Source organism: Pleuronectes platessa, chromosome 3 (genome assembly GCF_947347685.1).
Source record: "Pleuronectes platessa chromosome 3, fPlePla1.1, whole genome shotgun sequence".
NCBI lineage: Eukaryota > Metazoa > Chordata > Actinopteri > Pleuronectiformes > Pleuronectidae > Pleuronectes > Pleuronectes platessa.
The window spans coordinates 11,061,749-11,087,746 of NC_070628.1; the positions used below are offsets into that span (position 1 = coordinate 11,061,749).

General features: G+C 44.4%; 1 protein-coding gene across 1 annotated transcript; it reads right to left on the bottom strand.

The window, feature by feature from the left end:
- Positions 1-139: 139 nt before the first annotated feature.
- mxd4 (MAX dimerization protein 4) lies at positions 140-24,300 on the bottom strand. The gene is made up of 6 exons (XM_053419372.1): positions 24,028-24,300; positions 23,399-23,498; positions 20,277-20,306; positions 7,938-8,052; positions 5,940-6,102; positions 140-5,156 (listed from the first exon to the last, which is right to left on the bottom strand). The coding sequence occupies exons 1-6, from the start codon at positions 24,089-24,091 to the stop codon at positions 4,996-4,998; spliced, it is 633 nt and encodes a 210-aa protein (XP_053275347.1). The 5' UTR covers positions 24,092-24,300; the 3' UTR covers positions 140-4,995.
- Positions 24,301-25,998: the final 1,698 nt, after the last annotated feature.

Sequence of the window (25,998 nt, forward strand, 5' to 3'; positions counted from 1 at the left end):
CTCACAACATTTGAACACATGTATCTGCTTATTCCTGCTGCTTTGTTTTTGGCAGTTGACGGTTGTCAGTTTCTATTTCCCTCTCCGTAAGAGAACCTGTTGAAATCATTTTGCAGGTCAATAACGAGGCTGAGGCATCTTTACGTATAAAACATTTTAATTATATTACAATGAGAGAATGCACAATACCTTCAAGTGTTTGCTAAACATAGCCAGCACCAGGTACTCGTGTACACGCACTCGCACGCACAACAAAAGGAACTTATATAACATCTTCTGAATGCATGTTACACATCCGCTAAAAGGAACATATTCACAGGTCTCTGGCACAGAACTCTCCCTACTCTGCACAGTGTGTCAGCCTGAGCAAACTCCCACCATCCTCTTCTCCACGGAATCCCAGCCACCTCTCGCTCCTCGAGAGCAGGAGGAAGAGATGAACCGAAAAGTTGATGCAACGCTTCCTGTGGAGCGAGCGTCACTCGATACATAACTAGAAGAAAAGACGTAAAGGCTGGAGTCCAGGACCAGGAAGCGCAAAGCTGACCTAAAGCCTACAAGTAGTTAAAGCTATTAAGCTGGAATTACATAAACTCTTTACTAATCATTCAGCAAGGGAAAAAGTGACTCTTCATTTGGCAGGAATAAAATTTCTTGGAAGTTGTTTTTGTAAAATAGCACCATTGCTCAGCGGGCTCTGGGATGCGAGGGCGTCGAACCTCTCTGCCTTGCCGGAGCTTCTCTGCACAGACTGTCCCTGATCTCTGCTTCACCCTGGTTTCATCCCACTACCCAGACACCCTGTTTCTCTCTGTCTCTGCGTTCTGACTTCCCCAGACAACACGCTGTGCTTTGGTGCTCTTTTGAGAAAAAAGGGAAGAAAAAAAAAAGAAAAAAAACACAAAGTAAATCTCTGTGCAACAGCAAAAGAAAGAAAACATCAAACCTGGTCTGCCCCCTATCTCTGAAGTCTGTAAAACTGAACCCGTCTCTGTGTTGAAGTTCTGCTTTGATCTTTCTTTTGTTCAGAGTTCAATGAGGATTCCTGTCAACTCCTTTGACTCGAGCCTCAACTTTTGTTTTTGAGAAAAGAAGCAGTAACATCTTCTGTTGGGGTTAAAAATAGGAGCGACGGTGAGTGATCAGACAGTGCTCATGAATTGGTACAATCTCCGCTTTCTCTGTTTCTTCTAAGGAAATAACGTTTTCGAAGGCACATTTATTTACATTTGAAGAATTTCCATTAGCGCCACCTGTCCAGCATTCAAACTCAATGTTTAACCACCATAACACACTCATGTTGAGTGTGTGCTAAGTACATTTGTCAATGATGCCACTGAAAAATGAATAATCTCATATCTGGCCCTCAGCTCATCCCATTCGTCTTTCTCACTGGGAGGTTCTGTGCAAGAGAATAATCATATGCCATCAATATGGTTTACTCAGTTGTTCATTTGACCAACAAATAGAAGGACATTTATGCTACAAACAGTCAGGTACAAAGTCTTGGACATGAATGTAAACACTTGATGACGGAGAGAAAAACGACCTTTCCCAAAAGTAAAAGGTTTTTCGTTTTTTTTTTTCCTTCTCTCGTTTTTTTTTTTTGCCCTGCTGCAGTGAGTGGAGAGAGAGTGCAGGTGGGATGTAAAATTCATCAAAACAAAATAAAGAGTTGGTCACCGAAACAAATGCACCACAGAGTCGAAAGCAAAACCACCTGCTTGTCTTAATCCCCCCCCTCCCTCCCTCAGAAAGCACAAGATGGTAATATTGCTGTGTCTCAAGAGGTCCCCTGATCAATGGGTAACACTATTCTGGGGATGGACCACTGGGAGCGTTGAGGATAACACCTTAAGCTGCCATCGATTGGATTAATCTTTTTATCGCTCGTCTCCCAGGGACTCCCACTGAACAAACACACAGTAATCAACATACAACAATAGTAAAATGACAACAACAACAAAAAAAAGGAGACACATGCCTCAAGCGCAAAAGTTTTGAACCCTGTTGATGACCATTCGGGGGCGACTGGAAGCTGCCATGGGAGATTACCAGTGTGTGGTTGTTGTTGTTTTTTTCCGTGACAGTGGCGACACTGGCAGATGATTGGGCGTCAAGAGGTGTGTGTGGGGGGGGGGGGGGGATAGTGCCTGGACAGGATGTCATACAACAGCGGCTACTCAGTAGAGACTGGAGGAGCTTTTATTTATGTCCTTATTCGTAATGCGGCCTTCTCTTCACAAGCCCCATGCTCCTGGAAGTGTTTTGGCATTTCAGCCCCGCCAGAGGAGGAGGAGGAAGAAGAGGGGGGACGAGATAAAGAGGTGGGGAGTGTGACCTGAGCAGGGACTGCAGGTTTGGGAGGTGGGGGGGGGGGATGAGGGAGGCTCACCAAGGCACAGGATGACAGCAGGAGAGTCAACCAAGGGAGGGGGGCCAGTGTATCAGCTCCCCTGCCCCCACTCTCCCTTCATCAAGCCTGGCCCCCTGTCTGTCTATCTCTCTCTCTTTCTGACACACACACACACACACACACACACATTCACCCAAACATATATATATATATTTATAGATAGATATACTCAACTCTTTTTTGTCTTTTCATTACAAGTGCACATTTAGGAAAATATAATACAAAATTTTATACAAGAAATATAGACTACACTGGCTAGATTCACTTTTAGTGACGAGTAGCTTCTTTCATATGCACGTTTTTTTTTGTTTGTTTTCTTTCGAGTCTGGTAGTTTTTAGTTTTTTTGGTCAGACCTGCCACTGGGGGGTTCGGCCCTTTTTTTGTTTTTGAAGCGTCGGGACACTGAGCCCTGAAGAGACGGCCAGAGACTGAGGGAACTCGGACTTGTCAGAGAGCAACAGGACTCGTCTGTGAATAATAACGATTGTGCATAAGGTTAAAGACAAGTCGGAGAGGAATCTTATCCTCATCGGTCTCCAGCAGCGCCGAGAAGCTCCAAAAATACATAAGGTTTAGCAGAGAGAGAGAGAGAATCAGAATTAGTTTTTGTTATAGAAATTAAAAGTTCACAACTGGATATTGTTAAGTTTCTACGTTCTACTCATTAGACCTGGTCCTTTTTTAATTTGACCTTTTTTTTCAACATTTACTGCTTTGACTTGTTAATCAGATGGAGGAAAAAAAACACACAAGCACACACACACACACACACACACATACACACACTGCTTGAAAAGGAACAGAGCTGTAGAAAGATGCCAAGCTACTGGGTAGATGGGATGGTGGGCCGGGAGAAAAGAGAAGGATCCATTGGTGAAAAAGGAAAGCTGCACCTCTTTTCTGCAGGTCCTCTCTCTGCAATTCACCCACTCACCATCTACAGGTGAAGGAAAAACCTCATGTTCCACCAGTGTCATTTCCCAGTGGGAGCACCCGCCTCGTGTATTTATTGCTACATCAATTCGCTACTGAGACAAAAGATTTAGACCAATCTTTAAAGAGTAGAGTTTTAGTTTTCGAGGCAACTCCTTGTTTTCTTGACATAGTAGTCCATCCACACTATAGGGTGGTATAGTGTAGTGGTCAGTAGTGTGGAGGAGTGGTTAGGCGACCCAACCAGAGGGAGACATGGAGGTTTTGGACAGTAACTGTTCATCTATTCACATCCTTTCTTCTCCGCTACAGCTCTGAAACCTTTTCAGTTTGTCTTTGGCCAAAAATCGGCCACGTTTTGGTTGTGAGGATGTTAATCGTGTACAAAAGTAGCTGTTGGAAAAAAAATCCTATTTTTGCTGTTGCAGAAGCATTGACAGCACACAAATGAATAATTCCACAGTTCAGGGAAACACACTTATTTGGTTTCTTGGTGAGAATTAGATAATAACATACATGCAGTTCCCAGGCCTGTGAGGTGAGTAGGAGTCTACACAGTTTATCTTAGCTTTGCAAAGACTAGAAAACGCTAACCTGGCTCTGTCCGCACCTCTAAGGCTTTTAAAGTTTGAACGTCTGTGCAAGCTAAATATAAAAATGTTATTTGCAGTTTTTCTGCAGCGTCATGTGTCTGACTACTTATCAGTCCGGATCATGTGCCTGACTGTTTTATGACCAGGATTTTCCACATGACCCACAGCAACTTCTCAGGATTTACACTGGAGTTCTTATCAGTGTAAAACCAACAACATATGATTTGCTAATGAGTTTTAAAGGTGCAGGTCACAGGTGGTTAGCTTTTTACAGGTTTATCTGTGTTCACTCGTGTCCAGTCTATATGCTTAGCTACGCTAACTGAGTCTGATTCTCACAAAAAAATAAATTAGCAAGTTTCTCAAAACGTCAAACAGTTTTTTTAAGCTTTGACAAATTTTTCAGCTGTCGAATGTTTCACTAAACAATAAAGAAATCTGCAAAGTGACTTTGTAATTTAAAATAGCTTTGGATGTCCCAATGTTGCATATATGGCAGAACAAACAGAAGTGCTTTGGCAGTAACATCACAAACTTAGTGCAAAGCCTTGTCTGGGTATGATTGCTAAGTGAAGATGATGTGAAACTTAGATTTAGTTTCTGACGTCTCTTAACCTTTTTACACAGACAAACACACACAAAAAAAAAAATCCTGATCAACAAGTCAAAGCTGACAAACGCACCACACAAGACCCAGAAAAAAACCACAAGCTCTGCTCTGCTCTGTCTGAGCCTGTTTCAACACTAGGTAGGGGCAGTGAGGGCGGTGGGAGGGCAGGGCGTGTGAGGAGGGTCAGGCAGGATACAGTAGGGTGAGGTAGGGTCAGTGGTCAGGGTGGGGGTCAGGAAGGATTGAGTGGCTTTTTAGCCCCATGTGCTTCCTGGAAACCCAGGGCCAGGAAAGGAGGAACTGGTTCAGGGGTGTGCAGCCATTGTGGACTGGTCTGACGTAGGTAGTGGGCGGCGATGGCAAATGGTCGGGGGGAAGGCGAGGTGAGAGGAGGGACGCACAGGTGAGGAGGCTGGCTGGGAGTTGGATGGACACGCCGTGTCTAACAGTGGTGCGGCTGCAGTCTGTGGGAATGTGTGGCTGTGTAGCTGGTGTCGCTGGAGCTGCTCTGGAGGCTGTAGTGGTCCTCTTCCTCGACGTCGCTAATACTATCCAAACTGTCCGCCTCGCCGGGGGTGAACTCCATGCCCTCGATGTCCACATCTGCAAAAAGAACAGAAAACACACAGGGTTATTTTGAGCACTGTTTGGAAACAGAGCAAGAGGGAGAAAACTGTTTATTTCCACCCAACCGTGGGCACATTTATTAGGGAGCCTGTGGAGTAAACCTGGATTTCGGCGACCATTAACCCTGGAGAAACAGGCAGACGTTTGTGACTCCACAGCCAAATCCCAATCCACTGATAAACAACTGTGTCCATGATTAGTACATAAATATACAGAACAACAGGCTGAATTAAAAATGGAATGGCTGACTCTGTTTGGGGCATTTCTGCAGATGAAACTTGACAAGGCTATTTAGGTATTAGCTTGTAACCTGGGGCCGTCACCTGAAACGGGGGGGGGCTACTAATCATGTGGCTCAAGGTTTATCGGTGAACAGGGGGAGTAATGCAAACAGCCAAACAGCCAAACAGCTGTGACTAGGTCCATGTGGACGAACACACTGATAGTGTCGTGTTGAGAGGTCATTTGTGAATAGATTGTGAACTAACAACGTACATGACAAGACCAGTCACCAGAGCGGATCTACATTTTGTTTTCATTAATAGTCATCGTTAAATAAAGCTCTGACCACAACAAAGCACAGATCTGTCTCCATGGCACAGTAGAGATGACGTAACAGGACATAACAATGGAGGATACACTTCTTCAGGCACTCCAGAAGAAGTGTATCCTCCATTGTTACGGAAACAAATAAGGTTTTTCCCTGATGGGTTGATCCATGATTTGCTACCACTGGTTTACTGTTTGAAGCCAGCTCACCTTGCTCGGAGTCGGTGGAGATGGTGGAGCCCATGCTGTCAGTGCGGAGGCGCTCCACAGAGCCGGACACGGAGAGCTGCTCCAGGCGGCGTTTGAGGTAGCGGTGCTCTCTCTGCAGCTGCTCCTTCACATTCAAAGCCTTCTTGTCCTGCTCCTCCAGCTTCTGCTCGGACAGAAACAACACAAGAGTCAGATATAATGTTCACTGGACAACAACACGTCCATCTGTAGTAAAGTGTACACCTGTATACTGGACAAATATTATTTACCCTTTACTACCTCCCCCAAGGAGGTTATGGTTTCTCCCCTGTCCATTTGTTTGTTTGTCAGCAGGATGAAACAAAAACTACTGAACCCAATTCAACAAAACTTGGTGAAAGGACATTCCAGAGAAAGGGGCAAACTTTCTTTAACACTGTGAGATGGGCTGTTTTATTTAAATGTTTTCATTGATGAGTAAATTTCTTATATCGTTTTGGAACAAATCAGGCATATTTAGGGGAATGACATCCATGATTGTGTGCAATTTACTGCAGATCCACATACAAATCCAGATCTACTGATTTTAAAGAGTTGAAACTGAACAATTGAAACAATTGAAGTTATGCACAAGTTCCCCTATGTGTAAGTTTGGGAATTTTCTTTCGGGTCAGATCATTCACTCTCATGTGATGCATTTTGTAGATCTTCCAGTCGAAATCCAAATTTACGGTGACTTACTCAAATGTGGCTCAGAAAGAGAATCCCGCAAACATAGATTAATATTTCCAGCATGTGGCAATCATATCAACTAAGATAAGTGGAGGCCCGTAGCATAAATAATATTATTATCTCATAAAGAAAAGTATAAAAAAAAACTAAGTAGAACCTAACAAAAAAATCCTAACTAAATAAACCTCACCTTATCCTGCAGATGCTGTAACTAATGCTTGTTATCTATCATTTCCTATCAATCAGACCTCAGCCAAATTCACAAGAGTCTATTCAACAACTGTTAAATTTCCACATGAGGAAGTGGCCGAATGACTGCGTGAGGTTAGAAAGCAAAAATGAAATGTCAGATCTGGTAACAGTCTGACTCAGCATGGGATCAGATCGTGGCCCATGTTAGCATGTGAACGTTTTTCGGTGGTGAATCAAAGCGGAGCCGTGTCACACGTGGCCCTTTGTGATACGAGAAGACAACACAGTAACCAGACTCTGTGCGGAGAGGACGTGTATGAGAAACAGGAAATGAAGGGTTAAACCTTGCGACTTCTGGATTTTCCACCGACCACACTGTTGCTGCTGGTAAACAGTAAGACCAGTGAAGCATGTCCTGAACTGTTTTTACATTTTCTTCTCATCTGCTACATGACAGGTATTTTTTAATACCACTTGTGTTTGTGAGCTGAAACATGAACCGTGGAAGAGGAGTCAGGCTTAAACAAAGCAAACATCCAATTATCTCTGACATATCAAAAGATCAGCCACCAAATGTACTATGTTATTCCACTTTGTTAACTCATTTGTTAGATATGGGAGATTTTTCTTTTTCTTTCAGGCTTGGGAGCTTCTTTTTTTTTCAGGCATCCCCTGCACACCTCTGATTGAAAGATTAGCAAACAATACCTCACTTAAAGCAGGCGGAGGAGAAAACCAGAGAGCGTGAGTTTGGTGCACGAGAAGCTCAAGGAGAACTGAATCTATTTTTAGTCTATGTTCACAAGAAGTTTGAGTCGTCTTTCAATTATTGTTTGTGAGAAATTGATTATTTGATATTAAATTGTCAGAAATAGTAAAAACTCTTTCACATTTAAGTGCCGGAGCTCACGCTTGTGTCTTTAAATTGCTTTTTTTATTGCCAGAAAAGGTTTTGCTTGATCAATCACAATCGATTAATTGACTTATCATTAGTTGTTCTTGTCAAAATTAATTATGGCTCTGAGCAGGCCACCTTATCAAACACGGCTGTCATCTTAACTACTGCTTTTTTCCACAGAGCTGTTCTTTTAGTACCTTGATGTGCATCCTGGCCCTTTTCAGCAAGCTCAGTGTGGTGTGTCTCGTGCTGTCTGGACCCAAAGGCACCAACTTCTTCAACTGGTCCAAGTACAGCCGTAGTTTGGCACGTCTGCAAACACACAAGCACGAGGTGAGTCAGCACAAAATCATCCAGCAGAAAAAGGTCGGAGAGGAGGAATGTACCAACACAAACACAGTGACAAGAGCAAATCCACACATCCCTGAAGTGCACAAACAAATGCTGCTGCTCATATAGTCTGGAAACAACCATACTGATATGTCTTCTATTTAAAATGATGTATTCATTTCAAAACGATCTCCGTGATTTAGCTCCGTATCAGTAATAGTGGCACATCTCAAAACACATATCCTGTATCTGACAATAAGTGTTTGCAACATTTTGTCTGCTGCTGTTTGTCCGGTTGTGACTGACCCATCCATACTATGATGCATCCCTGACATTTCAAAAATAGAAGGGGGCCAACAGGGTTTGCAAACACTTGAAATCTCCTCGACCCAAAAACTTCACAGAGGCTTCAACCTCAACCATAAATTGTTAAATAAAGACAGATGACATGACTCCTCACCAAAAGTGAAGCCAAAAACTTTCTCTTGCTCGTCACCTGGTGGCTTATCATAGTATAGGCCATAGGATGGTTTCTGTCATTTTAGGTAGTTCTTATCACACTAATGTATGTCCAAGTGTAAATGTGGTTTTAATTAGTTATTTCATGCAATCAGAACAGTGTGAAATGTCATGATTGACAGATGAGACCAGCTGCTGATTGGTTGAGTGCCTGCATCGGCAGCCTTCAGATATTTTAGTTTGATTTCTGGGTAGTGAGAGGAAGTGGAGAGTTGTCATCCATCTTTGTATACAGTCTATGAAGCCCACAGTCCCCAGGTGCAAAGAAACATCCCCGACCAAAATGACGGCCATGAGAAGTTCCTCATCTGCCCTGAACGGCTGAACTGATGACAAATCATGACCTCAGAAATCAGACCTTCCTTGCCAAAGCCCCGCAGGCCAGTGACCCTGAGCTGCCAAGTAAACACTCACTGGATGCAGCATTTACATTTTTTACAGTTTAATGCAGTGATAGTGGCAACAAAACAAAGCTAATCTCTGCGTGGTCATGCAGTGACTTTGTATGGATATTGTAAAGGGCTGCTTTTATTCACAACAAGTTTTTTATCAGCAGATTACCTCCCGTCTCTGTCCTTGGGCCATTCAACTTTGTTAATAAAGGCCTTTCAATCCTCCATTAGTCAAGCTAGTCCATGAACCGTTCCTTTGTTCTGAGCTAGCCTTCCCCTTCTCTCCGGTTCCTTTGGCTAACTCCGGCCACACGGTAAACATACTCCGACAAGGCAAGGTCTCCGTTGGCCATCGCTGCAACGACAATCAACCTAATAAAAGAAGCGAAGCTCTCTGGGGACTGGCTGCGGAGCCGAGCACACAGGAGACCACAGCGAGTGCACAAGGACGCGATCTTTACACAGGCACAGTCTTTTCCCTGTTTTATTTTCTTTTGAGGAAGGGCGTCACCTGTGTTTTTCTCATAAAGTAAGAAACTCTGACTAGCACTGACTATTTCATTTAGAGTTCAGCTGAGGACGGCCTGTGGGCAACAAGACAGTGTCAGGGACTCAACATAATAACCCAAGGTCCTAAATGAAAAAAAGCATCTTTAATTTGATTGTAGCTGTAAAAACACACCAGATATTTAAAGCTAATTTGATTTTGATTGAAAATATCAACAAGAATATCCTCAAAACCGTGTCTACCTCTCTACAGGTGCAAACAGGCATTCCAAAAAAAAGGGCGTGTGAAAGTGCACTCGCTCTTTTATTTCCTCCTCTCCCAGGGGGCAGCCTCCAGCTTTCCCCCCATCCGCTGAACCCCCTCCACCCCTCTACTCCACCCTGCCAACATCAACACACCCTCATCCCACTGGAAAACAAGTGTCTTCTGAGGACAGGGGTGGGGGCCCACCTCCAACCTGCCCCAGCCCAGCCACATGAAGCACTTGGAGTCCGGCCAGGGGGAAGCAGGCAGGAAGGAGCTGGGGGTCTGCAGCACAGGGGGGAGAGGGGTGGTTTTTGGAAGGGAGTGGGGTCTGAGCGAGTGGACGACTTTCTCTTGGGTTGAAAAAAGGGCTCTTTGAGTGCAGTGTGCTCAGCTGCACCAGGCAGCACTCCATACACATGATCCAAGGGGTAACTCGAGCCAATGGGCAACCATCTTGTACCCTCCCTCCCTCCCTGCTCTCCCCCTCTCCCTCTCTTGTAATGAAAAACAAAAACAAGGCGTTCCCCAAATATTCTGCCTGGTAACCCACCTTTCCCCCCCCCAACAAAACTTCACAGGCCTCATCACAGGCCCCACCTGTATGCTCGCCGCATATTTGACCTGGCATGCAGCGTGCAGAAATGTGCACAGATGCACCTTCACTGCCGCTTTTAACCACATGAAAATAAAGATGAATGTCTCCACTGTTTAGCCGTCAACCTTTCAGATATACTGCCTCGTTTCACTCGCCCTAAATGAAAAGCATACAACTTGTCACTCAACAATCGAATATGCTGACCTGGAAGAAAAACCATACCGGCTAATTCAGGAGATGTGCACAGAACAATGTTAATATAATCAAAATAATATACGATGAAAACAAAAATATATACTGTAATGAATAAAGAAGTTGCTTTTAGGCAATAAGGAAAGTTGTTATAAAGTTGCGATAAGATGTGGTGGTGAGTTTTAGAGGTGCTGGTAAAAAGATGTTTTAAACCTTCAGACATAGCCAGGCTAGCTGTTTCCCCGTGCCACTTTTAATGTTATTCTAATCAGCTGCTGGTTGTTGCTTCATATTTATTATATTGTCTTCAGACAAATTCATGCATGTCCCAAAAATCACTCCTTTATAAGACTACTATGGCTGTGATTGATCAACTGTGACTTGCTTAAGAAAAGCTTCATGTCTCTGACGCATATCTATCAAACACGACCTGGTTAAGCCTGACAGTGTGCCCCTGACAGCACCCCCCCTACCTCCACTCCCCCTACCTCCACCCCCCCCCCCCCCCCCCCCCCCAGCAGCACGTGTCACCCTGCCGCGAGACACACTCACTGTTTTTCTTCAAGAGTGCACAGCTGATTTGGAGTTAGGACCCTCCCTCGCTCCCATTTGTTATTCCCAAGCCAAGCCCTGGTCACGCAATGTTTATCAAATTGCCTCAAACAGCCATGCAAAGTGCAGCGCCAGACGAATGTTGATGGAGAGCATACAGTTTCGCATGGCTCTGTATCACATGACATGTTCTAATTTGTCTGGGTTGAAAATAGGAACATCTTTGATATCCCAGCCATGAATAGTTTCACAGTGTGAGACTGCTATGGCAGATTTCTGGTTTGTAAGTCAGCAAGTACAAAAGCAGCTACATGCAACATTTACTAGATACACAGTATTATGCTCTAACGTCAGCATTTCACCTCTAAAATCTGCAAAAGTATTGGACTGTAATTCCTCTGAATTTGAGGATTCAATAGTAAATCTGCAATCTGATTTTCTGTGGAGTCCTGTCTGCAGAGAAATGACCACCTGACTGTTCTCACGTGCGAAGTACCACGGGATGATTTGTGTCTGATCTCTCGCCCTTCCTTCCCCCCTCCTCTTCCCTCTTCCCTCCCTCTTCCAGCGGCAGAGACATAGGAGAAAATAGAAAAGGAACTTTTGCTCAGAAAGCTGCACGCTGCTGAAACTGGAGCAAGCTTTTTCAAACTGCTGACTTAGCTCCAAGGTTACTTGGCACAGACCAGGCCTTTCTCACAGACCTGGTCTCACTTTGGGACTCTGAAGGAGAGGAAGCATGTTGTTTTCAAAAGCGAGAAGTGTAGCTGCAGCACCTTGTGTATGTAGATAACCAGTTTTAACAGAGTCAACACACACCTAATGGTTCACACACAGCATTATGGCGACGTAAGTCCTACTGCCGTCCAGTGGGCTGGGAGGTGAATCTTTCGGCACACATTTTTGAAAAAACGTGTGCAGGGCCTGAGAAGTCTAGCTAGTACAAACAACAGCCCTTCACTCACTGCACTGTCTAATGAGCTTGCTGCAGCCCAGCGCATTCCTCAACCCATACGCACGGCACTGAGTGGCTTGTCTGGCACCGAGCCAAACCTGCTCCAGCAAGGTCAAGGGTCATCAGGAGACACCCGTGCCGGAGCTGACTCGGTCTGTGGTGTTGTTTTGACTTGACATCAGCGTGGAAGATAGGCTGCCAGGTCGACTCGGCTTTAAGACGACACAGTGAAGGGTTAATCTCAAAATGCAGAGGTTTTGCGTGCAAATGTTAAATGTTCTATTTGTTTCAAGGGTTAAAATCAATATTCAAACTCATTACAATTTTATAGTTTGGGCCATATTTCTTATCAGGTATAATGACTCATCAGGTTTATTGCTGAGATCAGGAGATGCACGAACATCTCTTGAGATAAGGTTTACCCACTTTCGTTATCAACAGTTTTGCACAAATCCACTATCAGGGATTATTACTAACAGTTTGGATGCGCTCACTTTCAGTGTTAGTTTCAAATAAATTGGTTTAGTCTGGGTGTTAAATATAATCATTTGCCTTCCAAATAAGTTTGGTTATCTTTTCACTTAACTTGTATGTTAATGATGTTCTGGTGTTTGTAGAATTTATTTGGTTATAACTCTCTTACAACAACTACTGACACAAATCGCAACCAAAAATTGCCTTTAATGTTTTTTTCAATTTCTGTATTTCTGTATAACTGTATTTCTCTATCCTGTATGGACAATCATTTAGTTACACTGGCTTCCAAAATGTTATAAAAGTTTTTAAAAAATGTAGAAAAGGTCACAAAAAAGACCCCAGAAAGTTTTTCAAAGCAGGAACTTTCTGCATCTGGCCGCCTGTTTACAGCGCGGCTCTGTTCAGTCGAGTGAAAGTGGGGTCTGCGTCGTGTGAGTGTGGATCACCATGGTGAGGTGGTGGAATTTGGGGTTGCCAGCGGAGTGGCTCCACATCTGGCTGGCAGGCATCTGGGGAGTAACGAGGCAGATGGAGGGAGGTTTGAGGTGGTGAGGGGCCTCACCCAGAGCCCAAACACAACACGCACACGCACACAGACACACACACACACACACACTAGGCCTTTCAGCGGCCCACTTCATCAGTCTCGCTGTCACCTTCCAGCCCTACCCTGAACAAGTTTACATTTAACAGAGATCTGATGCGCCCTCTCTGAAAAAACAAGAGGGTCGACAAATAAGAGCGAGTCAAGTGAAACTGGCAGAGGGAGTTGCCACGGTGCCCACGCTGCACAGACATGTGACACCAGGGACGCACGCACACAGGGAAACACAGGGAAACACAAGAGGCTGTTTTTTTAATCCTGCTGATATGCAATGTCAGTCGTCTGGGACAAACTGTATTTGTTTTCCGTCGTCGAGGAAGCCACACCCGCCCACAGTGGTGAGTGACAACTGTGAGGTGAGACAGAAGTCTCCCGTAAACAAGCAGGATCATGGAGTTCACTCTCATGTGACTGCTCTTACACGCAAACAGAAACTTGGAACACACCACAACATCAGCAAATACGGAGGGAGGGCCCTGGTTACACTACTCGCACAATTAGTCTGAGGAAAAAGGAGCATGCCTAGCTGGTGACTTAACAACAGGAAGCTACAGAATTAGGCAGTTTGTTGTGCACTCGTAGTAGTAGTAGCATTTCCTTAAAGCAAACTGGAATTTCCATTGGGTGTGCGAGGGAATGCCTGGTAATTAGGCTTTTTTTTTTTCTCTCTCTCTCGTGTACTGAAACAATCCCCTGAGCGAGCATTGGATCATTACAAAATCCCTTCCTCAGCACAGCCAGCTTACACTGGTGTTACAGGAAAACAGATGTCAAATAGAACTTAAAGAGCAGAGCGTGTGAGAGGGTGAAACACAAAGGCCTCCCCGGGTGCATCTCTGATACACTTCAACAATGAGGGACCTGGACATTTGCTGCCTTGCTGCTGCATGCATTGAAAATGTCGGACAGACTAGCAGGGACAAGTTCAGCGAGCTCAATAACCACATCCCCCCCGACTGGTTTTATAATGATCCTTGTAAGAGGATTCCAGCTTCCGTGTTGAGCGTAAAAAGTTGGGCTGTTTACTCCTGAGAGGAGCAGCGTGGTGCAGGATCTGGACCCGCCTTAAAAGCTGAGAGGTTGTGAGATGCCAAAAGAAAAAAAACACTGTCTGCAGTTTCCTCAAACTTTACATGAGGGAGAAAACTTGGGTTGAGCTATAGTCCCAGCCCTCAGACTAATGCAACTTGTGACGAGGAATCTTTTTAACCGTCACAAGCCGAAAAAAGGTTGACAGCTGCGGTTTTGGAACGTTATACAACGTAAGAGAATAAAGGAGGGAAGAGAACAGATTGACAAGTGACAGAATGCCTGCAGCTCTAATCTTTTCAATATTCAATCCATAGCCAAACAGATATTTTCGCTCGAGATCCAAAACAAGCCAAGCCGAGCAGGGATGCATCTGCAGAGAATTCTAGTAATATTCTGCTCATTGTGTGACCCCCATCCACCCACAACCTCTCCCCCCTAAACCCCCTCTCTTACTTAACTGCACATTCCAGTGTATGTCTGCATACTTCGCTGACCTGAATTTCAAGCTGCCTGCTCGACACTCGGAGCAGCCACGTCCTACGCTGCCTCCGGTCCCTCCCTTCGACAGCGCTCAAGAATGTCTTCGCCTCCGCCTGGTTCAGTCCACTCACTTTCCCCCCTGCTCTCCTCCTTTTCACTTCTCTCTTTTTATTGTTTTTACATGAGAAACAAAAGCCGTGCAAACACCTTGCATCCCACGTTGTCTTTTAGGAGCATCAGCTTCTTTACAGCAGCGAATCAAGTTACTGACACAGAAAGGGAAGAAGCCTGCAGCAGCAACACCTGAGAGGGAAAGGAATGTTCTCACCTCAATGTAGGTCTACGCAAGTCTCATTCACATGCTCAAATCGTGTCTTTGTGAGGTTACAAATGCACAAAAAGCCAGTGCACATTACCCTGCGGGCCTCATGCAAACACAATTGTCCACATAGTAGAAGTGGAGTAACCACAGCCAGTCTGACCTGAGAAGTTGAAGAACCTCTCAGCACCTGGTGACCCCATATGGAGAATTTTCATGTGACCTCTGCCGCTGACCTCCAGCTGTGGCTCGTCTCTTATTGTAGAGTCTTTCATTAGTTACAAAGCAGACTTTCCTGTTGAACAAATCTGACTAAAGAAATCAGGAGGGAACAGATATCCCATTTATATGCAGTATCTAGTTGTATTAGTCCATGGCAGGTTATAATAATAAAAAAGATTACTTAATCCGTATTAGATGCCGTATTCCTTCATCAAATTGATCAAATTAGATTTTTTACTCACTACATTAGCCTGACAGAGGCACTCTGTTTTTTTAAATATTTATCTTTGATTTGTTTTTAATTTACATTAGTCATTTCAATAATCACTAAATCATTAGCCAAAAACTACACAATATCCCTCTTTATCATGATAATTTTATGTTTTTTTTTCTCTTTTATGTAACAGTTTCCACTGATGGTCAAAAGAAATAAGCTTTTTAAAATGTCAATTTGAGCTGTAGGACATTTTGTATTCACTTTTATTTCTGTTCTGTGACATTTTACCAACCAAATGATCAGGAAGAGAGTATCTGACACTTTAAAGTTTGATCAGCATTCACCAATTTAATGTTGAATATAAATTTAGCTACAGATTACACTATGGCCTACATGAGACATAGCACAACTCATCAGTCATTACTGGCGGTTTACTAGCAGCTAAAGACACACAACTGAGGAATGCAACTGACAGTGTGTCATTTGAGGAAGTGAAAAACAAAAGCAATGTGAGCTTGTGGACGTCACACCAAAGCCAAAACTTAAAAGTAAAAATGAAACTATTGTTTTTATCTCATAGCCTGTAAGAGGCAAACATGACATTTAAATAAAAAAGATAACATTTTAAAGTAGGATGACGACGTAAGAGGTTCACTGAGGCTGTGCAGTTTACAATCCACGTTAAAATGTCCTTCGAAAATCCTCCACTTAAAAAAGACTCATACCTCAAAAGAGTGGAAACGGGCAAAGATGAGTTTTTGCGAGAGGAGCTTTCTCCTCTGAAGTGCCTCAGGTTTCTGCTGACTCAGACACTTTTAGAGGGCGAAAATGAGGGATAAGGGGAAACAAGATAACAGAAAAAACAGATGTGGTCTCTGGAGAAAAAAGGAGACAAAGAGTAGAACGTAGAGAGGTGAAGTAACTGGGCCGTGGATGTCTCTCCCTCCCACTGCCATATATCAAACCGCTCAGTAAGGTACTGCTGCTGCTGCTGCCCGGCCTTTGACACACACACACACACACACACACACACTTACACGCACACACTGATGTACTTCACCCAATGGGAGAGAGCTCCTCAAAACCAAATAAGTCATTCATCACAGCTGGGAGTAGGAGACACTGAGAGTAAATTTAATTAGAGAGAACATTAGACCGTGACAAACCGAGAGTCTGCTCCTGTGTCCATGAAGTTTGTGTAAATTTAGAGTCAAGTTCAAGAGGTGTTGCACAGTTGCTGCACATGATCCGCGGTGGGATATGCTGGGCTGCTTACGGTGAAAAGACTGTTTGTTGAAATCAATCTGCAGAAATGAAAATGAGAGCACCTGACTGCGTGGCCACTGGAGAGTTAAAAATAGATCTGTAAATCCTTTGCTCAATTGAGGTAAGTGCTGCAGGCGCAACAGTTGCCCAAGCCTCATGCGACTGGGCACCGATTTCCTGTAAACAAACGATATGTGGGAAACAAAAAACGTCTATACTTTTGCAATTTCTTGGCATAACGAGAAAAGGAAACTTGTGGCGCGCAGGAGTCGTCACAGGCGTGATGAGCGGCGGCTTAAGTCAGAAATGGGAAGGAAGCAATGCCAGCGGAGAGCGACCACACAGAAGCATTCGGTTTCACAGAAGTGTCAAGCTGATGCTCTGCAGCTCTGTCCTGTGTCGATGCAATGATCAGAGAGGGGAAAGAAAAAGCTGCAGAGTCACCCTTCAGAGGGTCTGTGCAGAGTTGTCACAGCTGAGCTCAGGCTGCAGCAGATAAGAAGTTTGTGTGAGGACAGAAAACCCTGTGGGACATCGCTGGCTCCCGGCCAGACACCTGACTCGGGCCCTGTTCATACCTGGCAATAACGTGCGTCTCGGGGGATCCGATCCCAATGGACAGCTCTAAATACATCACTTCACACTTGGGTTATGACTGGGTCCCCTTACGCCTTGTAGCGACTGAAGGGACCACATGGGATCTGGTCTCTCTACATTCAAAAGTACACACATGTACATCAAGACTTTTGGTGTAAACCTTGTGAGGCAGCAATGCTCCTCCAATATGAAAGTCTGCCAGAAATTAAAAGAAGAAAATTAAACAACAGTGACTTTTATACTTCATCATGTCCCAGCTCAACCAGTTCACCCAAGATGTCTAATGTTTCAAAAAGTTTGGGTTTATCAGGAATCGTAGACAAGACCAGAATAAAGCAATTTGATATTGCGAATGAGAGGGTACTTCCTCTTATGTGGAGGATGTTACTTGAGTGGGCGGTCCTTCAGGACACACTAGCATACACACTGTGAAAAGAATGTAGCCTTATGCGTGCGAGATCGGATCTCAGTGTGTCCGGTGTGTTAAGACGTGTACGTACAGCCGTCCACTCAAGAGCTTTCCTAAGGAATCAAGTCTCCATACCTGCTCAACCAGGTGAGCTATTGGGCGCTCCCCTCACAAGATTCTTTATCTGGTACAGCCCTAACAACTATTAGACTATTCTCAACAAATGACATGCATCAGTCACCCTGTCAGCCTTGTGACTATGTAGTCGAAGGATGTGTCTGTATGAGAGCCAAACACACAAACACATGACCAAACAAAGACAGTGAGTCAGCACCTCCCTGGTGTGGTTGTCTGAGGGGTGTAAGGGATGAGGATTTCAAGGAAACAGGGCTGAACAGGGCTTGGAGAGAATTTTCTAAACTAGTCACACGGCCATTGAACTGGTTGGACAGGGCAGCAGGACTTTTGGTTTTGATATGAATCAGCAGCAGACAGACAAATAAAGATGTTGGTATCATTTCAATCAATATAGCATAACAGTGGGCCTGGAAATAATAGATTTGAAAAGAAATGACACGTTTGGTCAACAAAATTTGTGACCTTTGCTAAACACATAATTAAAGCAAAAGGGATCATTGGAGTTGTTGTCTTCACTATCATTGCCAATGAAAATCTACCTGACGTGACTCAGGCTTAAATTGTGTTCACGGTTGAGGTATTGTATTAAAGTCCTATTCACATTATGCAGCAAACAACAATGAATATATGTAATATATTTCTAGGGACCAATACAAACTGTTGGAAGGAAATAAACAGCTGACTGGCTAATCTGGCTAGCAGTGGATTTTTCCAAAGTTATTCGCTGTTTGCCCCGGAAGTTAGAGTAGAGACGAACAAAGCCAAAGGTAAAGTGGGTCTGATGCAATAAAAAGGCAACCAAAATTAAACTTCCCCTTAACTTGAATAAAAGTGTGGCTTTAATTTAAATCCACCAGTCAACTAAATATGTGACATAGCTCTTGTTCGATTTTGGATTGTTACATTCGTAAAAACTTTACTGTAGGTAAATATACGCTACATACAACTGCCTCATGGAGGATCTTGCTAAAGCCTGAAGACACAGTTTCTACCTTTAACACCTGCATGTTGGAGTAATGACAATGTAATTTGAAGACACAAGTCCAGACAGGGTTTGAATCAGGATGCATTATGTTGTGAACGATCACAATGATACCTTGTCATTGCCGGGGCTTTTTTTTTTTTAACAAATTGGTAGGTTGAAATGTATCCTTAAAAACGGCCACGGGTGGAAAATAAGGACAAGATGAAAGTACAGAATAATGTTTCACTTGTTTTAAGGATCCTTTCATTTCATTGCTATAATCTTAGAGAATAAGTGAGAGAAGTCACCTGTTTTAACATTACAGGGATGACACTGCACTGAATGTCTAAAAAAAAAATCGTCTTTGTAGAAACATGGGGCCATAGTGATGACAAGGGAAGTGAGTAAACTGATTATGGAAGACTTTAATGGAACTGTCAGTTTGACTGGAACTCACTTTATTGCTCAGCCACCACACCCCGTCATTGGACATGAGGTAACCGGTGTGTCTCAACAACTACAGTGAAATCGGCCCCGGCCTCCTCCTCCGTGTCTCAGGTCAGGGAGGAACGTGTCTGCACTTGTCTCTTGTCTCTCTCTCTCCCTCTACGCACGTCCATTACTCACTCGCAGACATGTGACTGGCAAAACCCAATCCCTCAATGCGTGTGATAGTGTGTCACACACACACGCAGCCCAACACGCCCATCTCAGCCACGGCTCACATGCTGATAGTCACATCAGCTGTTTCCCTAAATCCTTAGGCAGGCAGTTTTTTGAAAAGTCAGCTGAGGTAACTGACGCAAAAACAGAACTGCCATAAAATGTTTTACTGCATCGACCAAACTCTACGGTAGTTAGGTTGTCTTGTTTCCAATAAGGGTTCTGCCTCCTGACAATGTGAAGTCATCTCCTCTGTTAATGAAGTCACAACAGATGTCTGTGCCTTTAATGAGCAAGCGTATCACATCACCACGAGCTGAACCCTGTACCCCGAAGGGGGGAAAAGAATATGCTTCTGAGTTGCAGTGAAGTGCATGCTGGGAGTGGCAGAGCAAGATCACAGTGCGTGTGAGTTGTCTCTGGCCTCCTCAGTTTGGAGAAATGACAAGCGAGGGCCAGAGTCAGTCCCCCGCCTCCGCCTGCAGCATGGGCAGGATTATCACATTACTGTGAGGATTCCCCTTCCATACAAGGTAACGAGTTTCATCCGTGCAATGGAGACAGATCTCAATCGACACGAAGGTGCTCTTTGAAATCAGCCTATTATCCGTTTTGAGACACGGGGAATTAATTGATTAAATCTGTGGCTCTTTGAACATGACCTCTGATCCAATCTGGTGCTTCTGACTGAGAGAGACATATCTGGGGGGGTTTCCCCCCACAGCCAGCTTCCCTTCACCGAATATGTTAGGAATTCAATTGTTCTGAGTAAAGATATGAGCGCAAATCAGATCACATGGAGAGAGATGGGGGGGGGGGGGGGGGGGGGTAGGTGAAAGAACTTGAGATGCCACCTTACCTGTGTTTCTCCAGCTCGTTGTGTGACGATCTGAAAGGCCAAACAGACAAAGGACACAGGTGAGTGTCAAGAACACGTGTACCAAGAATACTATAAAAACAGTCAGGCTGGGATGTAATGAATAATCCCTACGTGGGAGGCGTGGTTAGTAAATGTTAAACAGATCAAAGAAAGACATTTGGAAGAGAGCGCCAAGTAAGAGCAGATCTGAGAAGCATTCAGGGAAAATATGTCAAGAGATCAAACAAGGACAAATCAGCTTTTGCTTTCCTTTCTGCCTCTAGGAGTGCTAGACGAAAGGAAACATGGTAATGTGACACTTGCATGTTTACTTGCATATTAATTCTGATTGGGTGAATTAAGGGCACAGACTTCCAGGAAATTGGTCACACCTTCAGTAAAATAGACAGCCATGACAACTATGCAAAAACAAAGCTCTATGCCTAAAATCTCTTTCCATGTCCATGTGACATTTTGTCAGAGAGCGAGGACCAGAGGTCAAACATGGCCTAGAGAGAGAGAGAGAGAGAGAGACAGCAAGAGAGCGAGAGAGGCACAACACACTCCTCCGTACCCTGCTGGCTCGCCCAGCGGCCATACAAACAGCACGCACGCACCACTGTTGTTGCTGCTGCTGCACGCTGACTGAACAGCAGCATGGACATAGGATAAAAACACACCCAGACGTCTGGGAGGCCGAGACGCTACAGAATTCCTCAGTGTGTGGGCTATTCTGAGGAGACTCTCTATTATGATGTGCAGCCGGGGGGCAGGGGTGGGGGGGTGTGGGCCCTGCAGTCCATCTGAAACAGGCCCTCTGTTCACGAGGCCGTCATGGATACCGACAGGGCAATAAAAACAAAAACAGCGACAAACAAAAAAGGGCCAGACTGACAACAAGCCTTTTCAGATTTCCTGAACTGTTCGGGAGCCTTCGAGGTCGCACAGCAGCGGTCCCCCCCCGCACCAAAAAAGAGTTTACAGTTGACCATGCAACAGGGACAAACTCTTCAAACCAATAACCCACTTCAAATGACTGACAAAGAGTGTTAATCCATGGTGGAGGAAGTGAGGTAACCGCAGGGAACGTCCCAGTCAAAGCCCGGGGCACGACCAGGACATCATAATATAGACTGCACACGGAAATGTGACAGCACCAGGTTAACACGCACCTTTACATGTTATGTAAAAGAGCGATGTAGCATGCAAAGCGCTATGTGGTCTGATGTCATAAACTTGTCCCTGATGGCCTGTAAATTGGCTTTTTATGACCTCCTACATGGGATGTAAAAGTCCCAGCACTCATACTGGTGTAGAGAGTGTCCTGTGTATTTATTTACAAACGTCACAGATTTAAAGGGATGTCAGAAATAGTTAGGCAGGCTTTTTCTTTATCATCTGAGCTATTTATATTTTTAATGTCATACTGAGTGTGACAGAGAGTGGAAACAGGAAAAGTCTCACCGGGAAAATTCCAGGTCTAGCTCATTTTTTTTTTTTTTTTAGAAGTGTTTTGACTTAACAACAGCCTTACGCGTAAACAAGGAAATTCCACCAGGGTTCTTCTTTCTGTCTGTGCAGAAATAGACTCACAGCAGAATGCCCTGAATAATGCACCACTGCAAAACATGTTATCTGTTTAATTTGAAGTTTCGGTCATGATATCAAACGCTGGAAAAATTGTTGATGCTACAAAGAAAGCTTTGCAATTTTCAACTAACAACCAGCTTTCTGTAAGACTGAGAATATGGTTTCAGTTCAAGCATGAAATATGTTTTTAATTCACTACCCCCCCCCCCCAGCATCCTGTTGAGAGTAAAGAGGGAGATGGGGAAGTTTGCCCTCTTTTACTCACAGCCACGAGAAAAAAAAAAGGAGGGAAAAGCAGGTCTGTTGCATGAAGCCAGTGTTCGTCGCCGTGTGTGTGTAGGTGTCTGTTTAACCCACCACACCCACCTGCCACATACACACACACACACACACACCCCTCACCCACACACACTTAACTATGTGAGTCCGTTGGCGATTGTAATGAGAGGAACGTGGACGTGGGGGGTTGCGTAAAAATAAACTTTCAATTTTGCAAAACCATATGCCGTCAAAGGAGTGTAATTACAACAGTGACCGTACATGCTGGATGTGAAATGATCTTACTCTACGGAGGAAACCACACTCACTGCATTTCCCTAAACTAATATTACCCAATAGCTTTTTTTCATTATTAGTCTGATGTTGACGTGCCACAGTTCTGAGGAATAAAACTTCACTGACGCTACAAATCAAGCAGACATTTGAATGAGTTCACCTGAACTCATTAACCTCGTAAGAGATAACCCCGTATTATTTTGCATGGATGCAAAGTGAGCCTCCTCACTTGGGAGAAGAGAATCGGACTTAGAATCTGACCGTATTACCACAGTGTTAATATGAATTATGAGCCCTATTACTGATCTGGAGCTGGACAGACCGTTTCATTATGGAGATGAGAATTAAATATGAACCAGTATGATTTTCAAATAGACCAAATGCAAACTGAAACTTAAACGTGTTAACTAATGCAAAGTGACAGCATGGAAATCGTGAGCTCTTGCAGAAACGCCTATACTGGGAGAAGAGTTGAGCTGATCAGAAGAGAACATTTACTTTCACATCGAACTCTCACACACACACAATCAAAGTTTTGCACAAGTGAAAGCATGTGATCCCGGCAGCAAACACGAACGCTTCTGGATATATCGACGGTATCTCGTATCAGCATGGGGAGGGTTTTTTTGTTTTAGGAGTGTGTGTGTGTGTGTGTGTGTGTGTGTGTGTGTGTGTGTGTGTGTGTGTGTGTGTGTGTATGTGTGTGCGTGCGTGCGTGTGTGAAGTAGAGAGTGGGAGCAGCAGGGTTGACAGTGTACGCGTGGCAGTGTTTATCGGAGAGACCAAAACAGAGGAGAGAGAGCCCAACCCAGGCATGAAAACAATGTGTGTGCGTGTGTCCGTGTGTCTGTGTGTGTGTGTGTGTGTGTGTGTGTGTACTCACAAACAAACACAGTACGGGGGGGGGGGGGGGGGGTCTGGGATAGGGTGAGGAAAGATAATGATAAAAAAATAAAAAAAGAGGCAGACATATTTACCTATTGTTGTGATTTTTTCTGGAAATTGGCGACGCTTTCGTTTTCTTTCGGGAAAAGTCGCTGCTGAACGGTAACACGGACGCGTAGCCGTGTTCTGCCTCTGTTGACAGGACACACACACACACATTGAGTTCAGTTCCTTCATCGTGCAAAGAAAAGTGAGCCATTTGAGGGGGGGGGGGGGCAATGGTTTAACATGACACAGCTCTGGAGGCAAACTGACACAACACATAGCACACTGTAGCTAACGCTCAATACAGGTCATTATGATGCTGTCGTCAATGTCACGTTGTTCACGGATCTGTCCCTGGCGTATAACCTCGTCTCTACACACGTCCACGGACGCATGACACCCTCTGCATTGTGAATAACACTGGTCCCCCCCCCCCCCCCCCCCCCCCCCCAACTGGCTCCACTTCGCAACCCCATCGTCTCTGCTCCACATCCCACCCGTCCACAAGAAGTGACATCATACCTGCACTGTGGCAGGGCACGTTTAAAACTTTACGGACGCCAGCCTGCGCTAAGCTAGCTGCTGCCCCCCCCAGCGGGAGGTGATCCGCTACAGGGACCGGGAGCAGGGCTGTCAGGCTGTCAGGCTGTCAGGTTGTCAGTCGAGCTGGGTTTACCTCTGTCTCTCCTCTCCAAGTATTCTGCCGCCTCCAGCAGAATTAACAGAGAGTTAAGTTCCATCTTCTTTCTTCTTCTTCTTTGTTATTTAAAGAAATAGACAAAAAAAAGAAAAGATGATGTATTTACATGAATGTACGAGTCGTAAAGTAGCCGGAGCCGAAATGATAGAAAGAAAAAGAAAAACCAGTCGGGACTGGGAGAGATGTGATCTCGCTGCTGTTTTCACTTCTGAGTCCTGGTGACTCCAAACTACAATATCAACAGCAGGCTGACTACAACTCAGCCCGCTGACGGACACACGCGCCGCCCAATGGGAGCAGCCTACGGGACGGCACTCCGGATGTGCTCTAGCCAATGGGCGGGCTAGGATCGATTTGATTGGTGCGACGAGACAGAACAAGTCAACAGGGACATACCCTAGCAACAGCCCAGGCCACCCGCCCCCCTCCGCGGCCGATTGGTGTGACGCGGGGCGCGCGGGCTTTGATTGGCTGGGAGGGATTGTGGGCGTGCATCGCGGCTGAACTTGGGGCGTAGCTGTGGTTGATGTGTAAACTTCTCTGAAGTGCGAGTTCTGGATTTGAACCGTGAAATAAACGCGTAACGTCCATAAGGACTCTGTTATACACGTCAGCTATAATCCACTGGAAGTGTTTTTCATTTGCTGCTCAGGTCAACATAATGCAGACAACTTTATTGGGTGATGAGCTGCAATGTGTTTGTGTTGTTTGCACGTTGTGACAAAGCTACAAAATGCATTTTATATGAAATCTCCCATTGCTGTCATGATATGAGCATTTATAGAAGAATGTGAGGAGCATGAATGCACAGTTAAAACTAAGCACAGCCGGAGAGAGAACAGAATCATCATTTTGCAGCTCACACTGCCTGTGTGTCTAAAACTTTGTGTGCAACACCATCCACAGAATATTGATCAAACCCATAATGAACATTTTATAATTCTTGTTTCATGTTTGCTATTAAACAGGAGCATTACACATTTTTGATTTCACCTGCGCCTTTATTTCTTAGATGTGGTTAAAGATGACACAATAAATGATTACAATATAGATTGACAGCCAAGTAACTTGAATCATTTTAATTGTCTCTTAATCGTTTTAGTCGGGTGCCTGTTTGTCAGATGTTGGCAAAGTCATTAGAATTTATGACATGTTGTGGACATTTTCCATCATTGTCTTGCTTTTTAGAAACCAAACTTTAAATGAGGAGGACAGCATTGATGTAATGAAAACATTTTTAAGGCCAAAATATTTGCTTGTTGCCGTCCTGCTGTCAAACTGGGTTTTTAATTATTTAGTCGAGTCAAATCTTAAGTCGTTAAAAGCCAAATCTGTAATTAATATTCATCTTATAAGCTCAGAGGGAATCTCCCAGCAGAAGCGAAACCCTTAAGGTTGCTTGATTCTGGCTGCAGACCCTGAGCCGTGTGGTGCTCATGCAGCTGAACCGTGGGAGTGAGCGAGGTGTCACGATTGCTGGAGCATAGGAAGAGTTATGAATATCTCAGCAGGAGTGCCTGCAGTGTGTTAAATGTGGGTTGCTCTGCATGGCAAGCAGTTGTTCGCCGGCAGCCAGATGTTTGTGCATCGGATTGCCTGGAGGGTCGCAGATGAAGCAAGGGATTCATTTTATAGTGACTGATGATGAAAAGGCCCCTGAGGACCAGAGCCACAAACATTGTTTTTGTTGTAGTTGCTTGACAATAAGTGTCACACAGGATCCTCGTGGGGAGTTGTACGACACAAATTGCTGTTTGTTGTCATGGTTTTAACATTTTTAAATTGTGCAAAACTTGACATTATCAGCCACACAAACACAAATAGATAACCCATGAAACTGCAACATATAATTTAAAGTACATTGTTTGCATTCACACAATTGTTGGTCTGTTTAAAGTGAACAAAGAACATTAAATCAAACTGAGATGTGTTTATAATACTCAGTCG

Excerpts from the sequence above, each read along its gene's own strand:
- mxd4 (XM_053419372.1), bottom strand. The coding sequence starts at position 24,091 with ATGGAACTTAACTCTCTGTTAATTCTGCTGGAGGCGGCAGAATACTTG. Across the intron at positions 8,053-20,276 it reads AACGAGCTGGAGAAACACAG|ACGTGCCAAACTACGGCTGT; the intron begins GTAAGGTGGCAT and ends GTGTGTTTGCAG. Across the intron at positions 5,157-5,939 it reads CTCCACCGACTCCGAGCAAG|ATGTGGACATCGAGGGCATG; the intron begins GTGAGCTGGCTT and ends TTCTTTTTGCAG.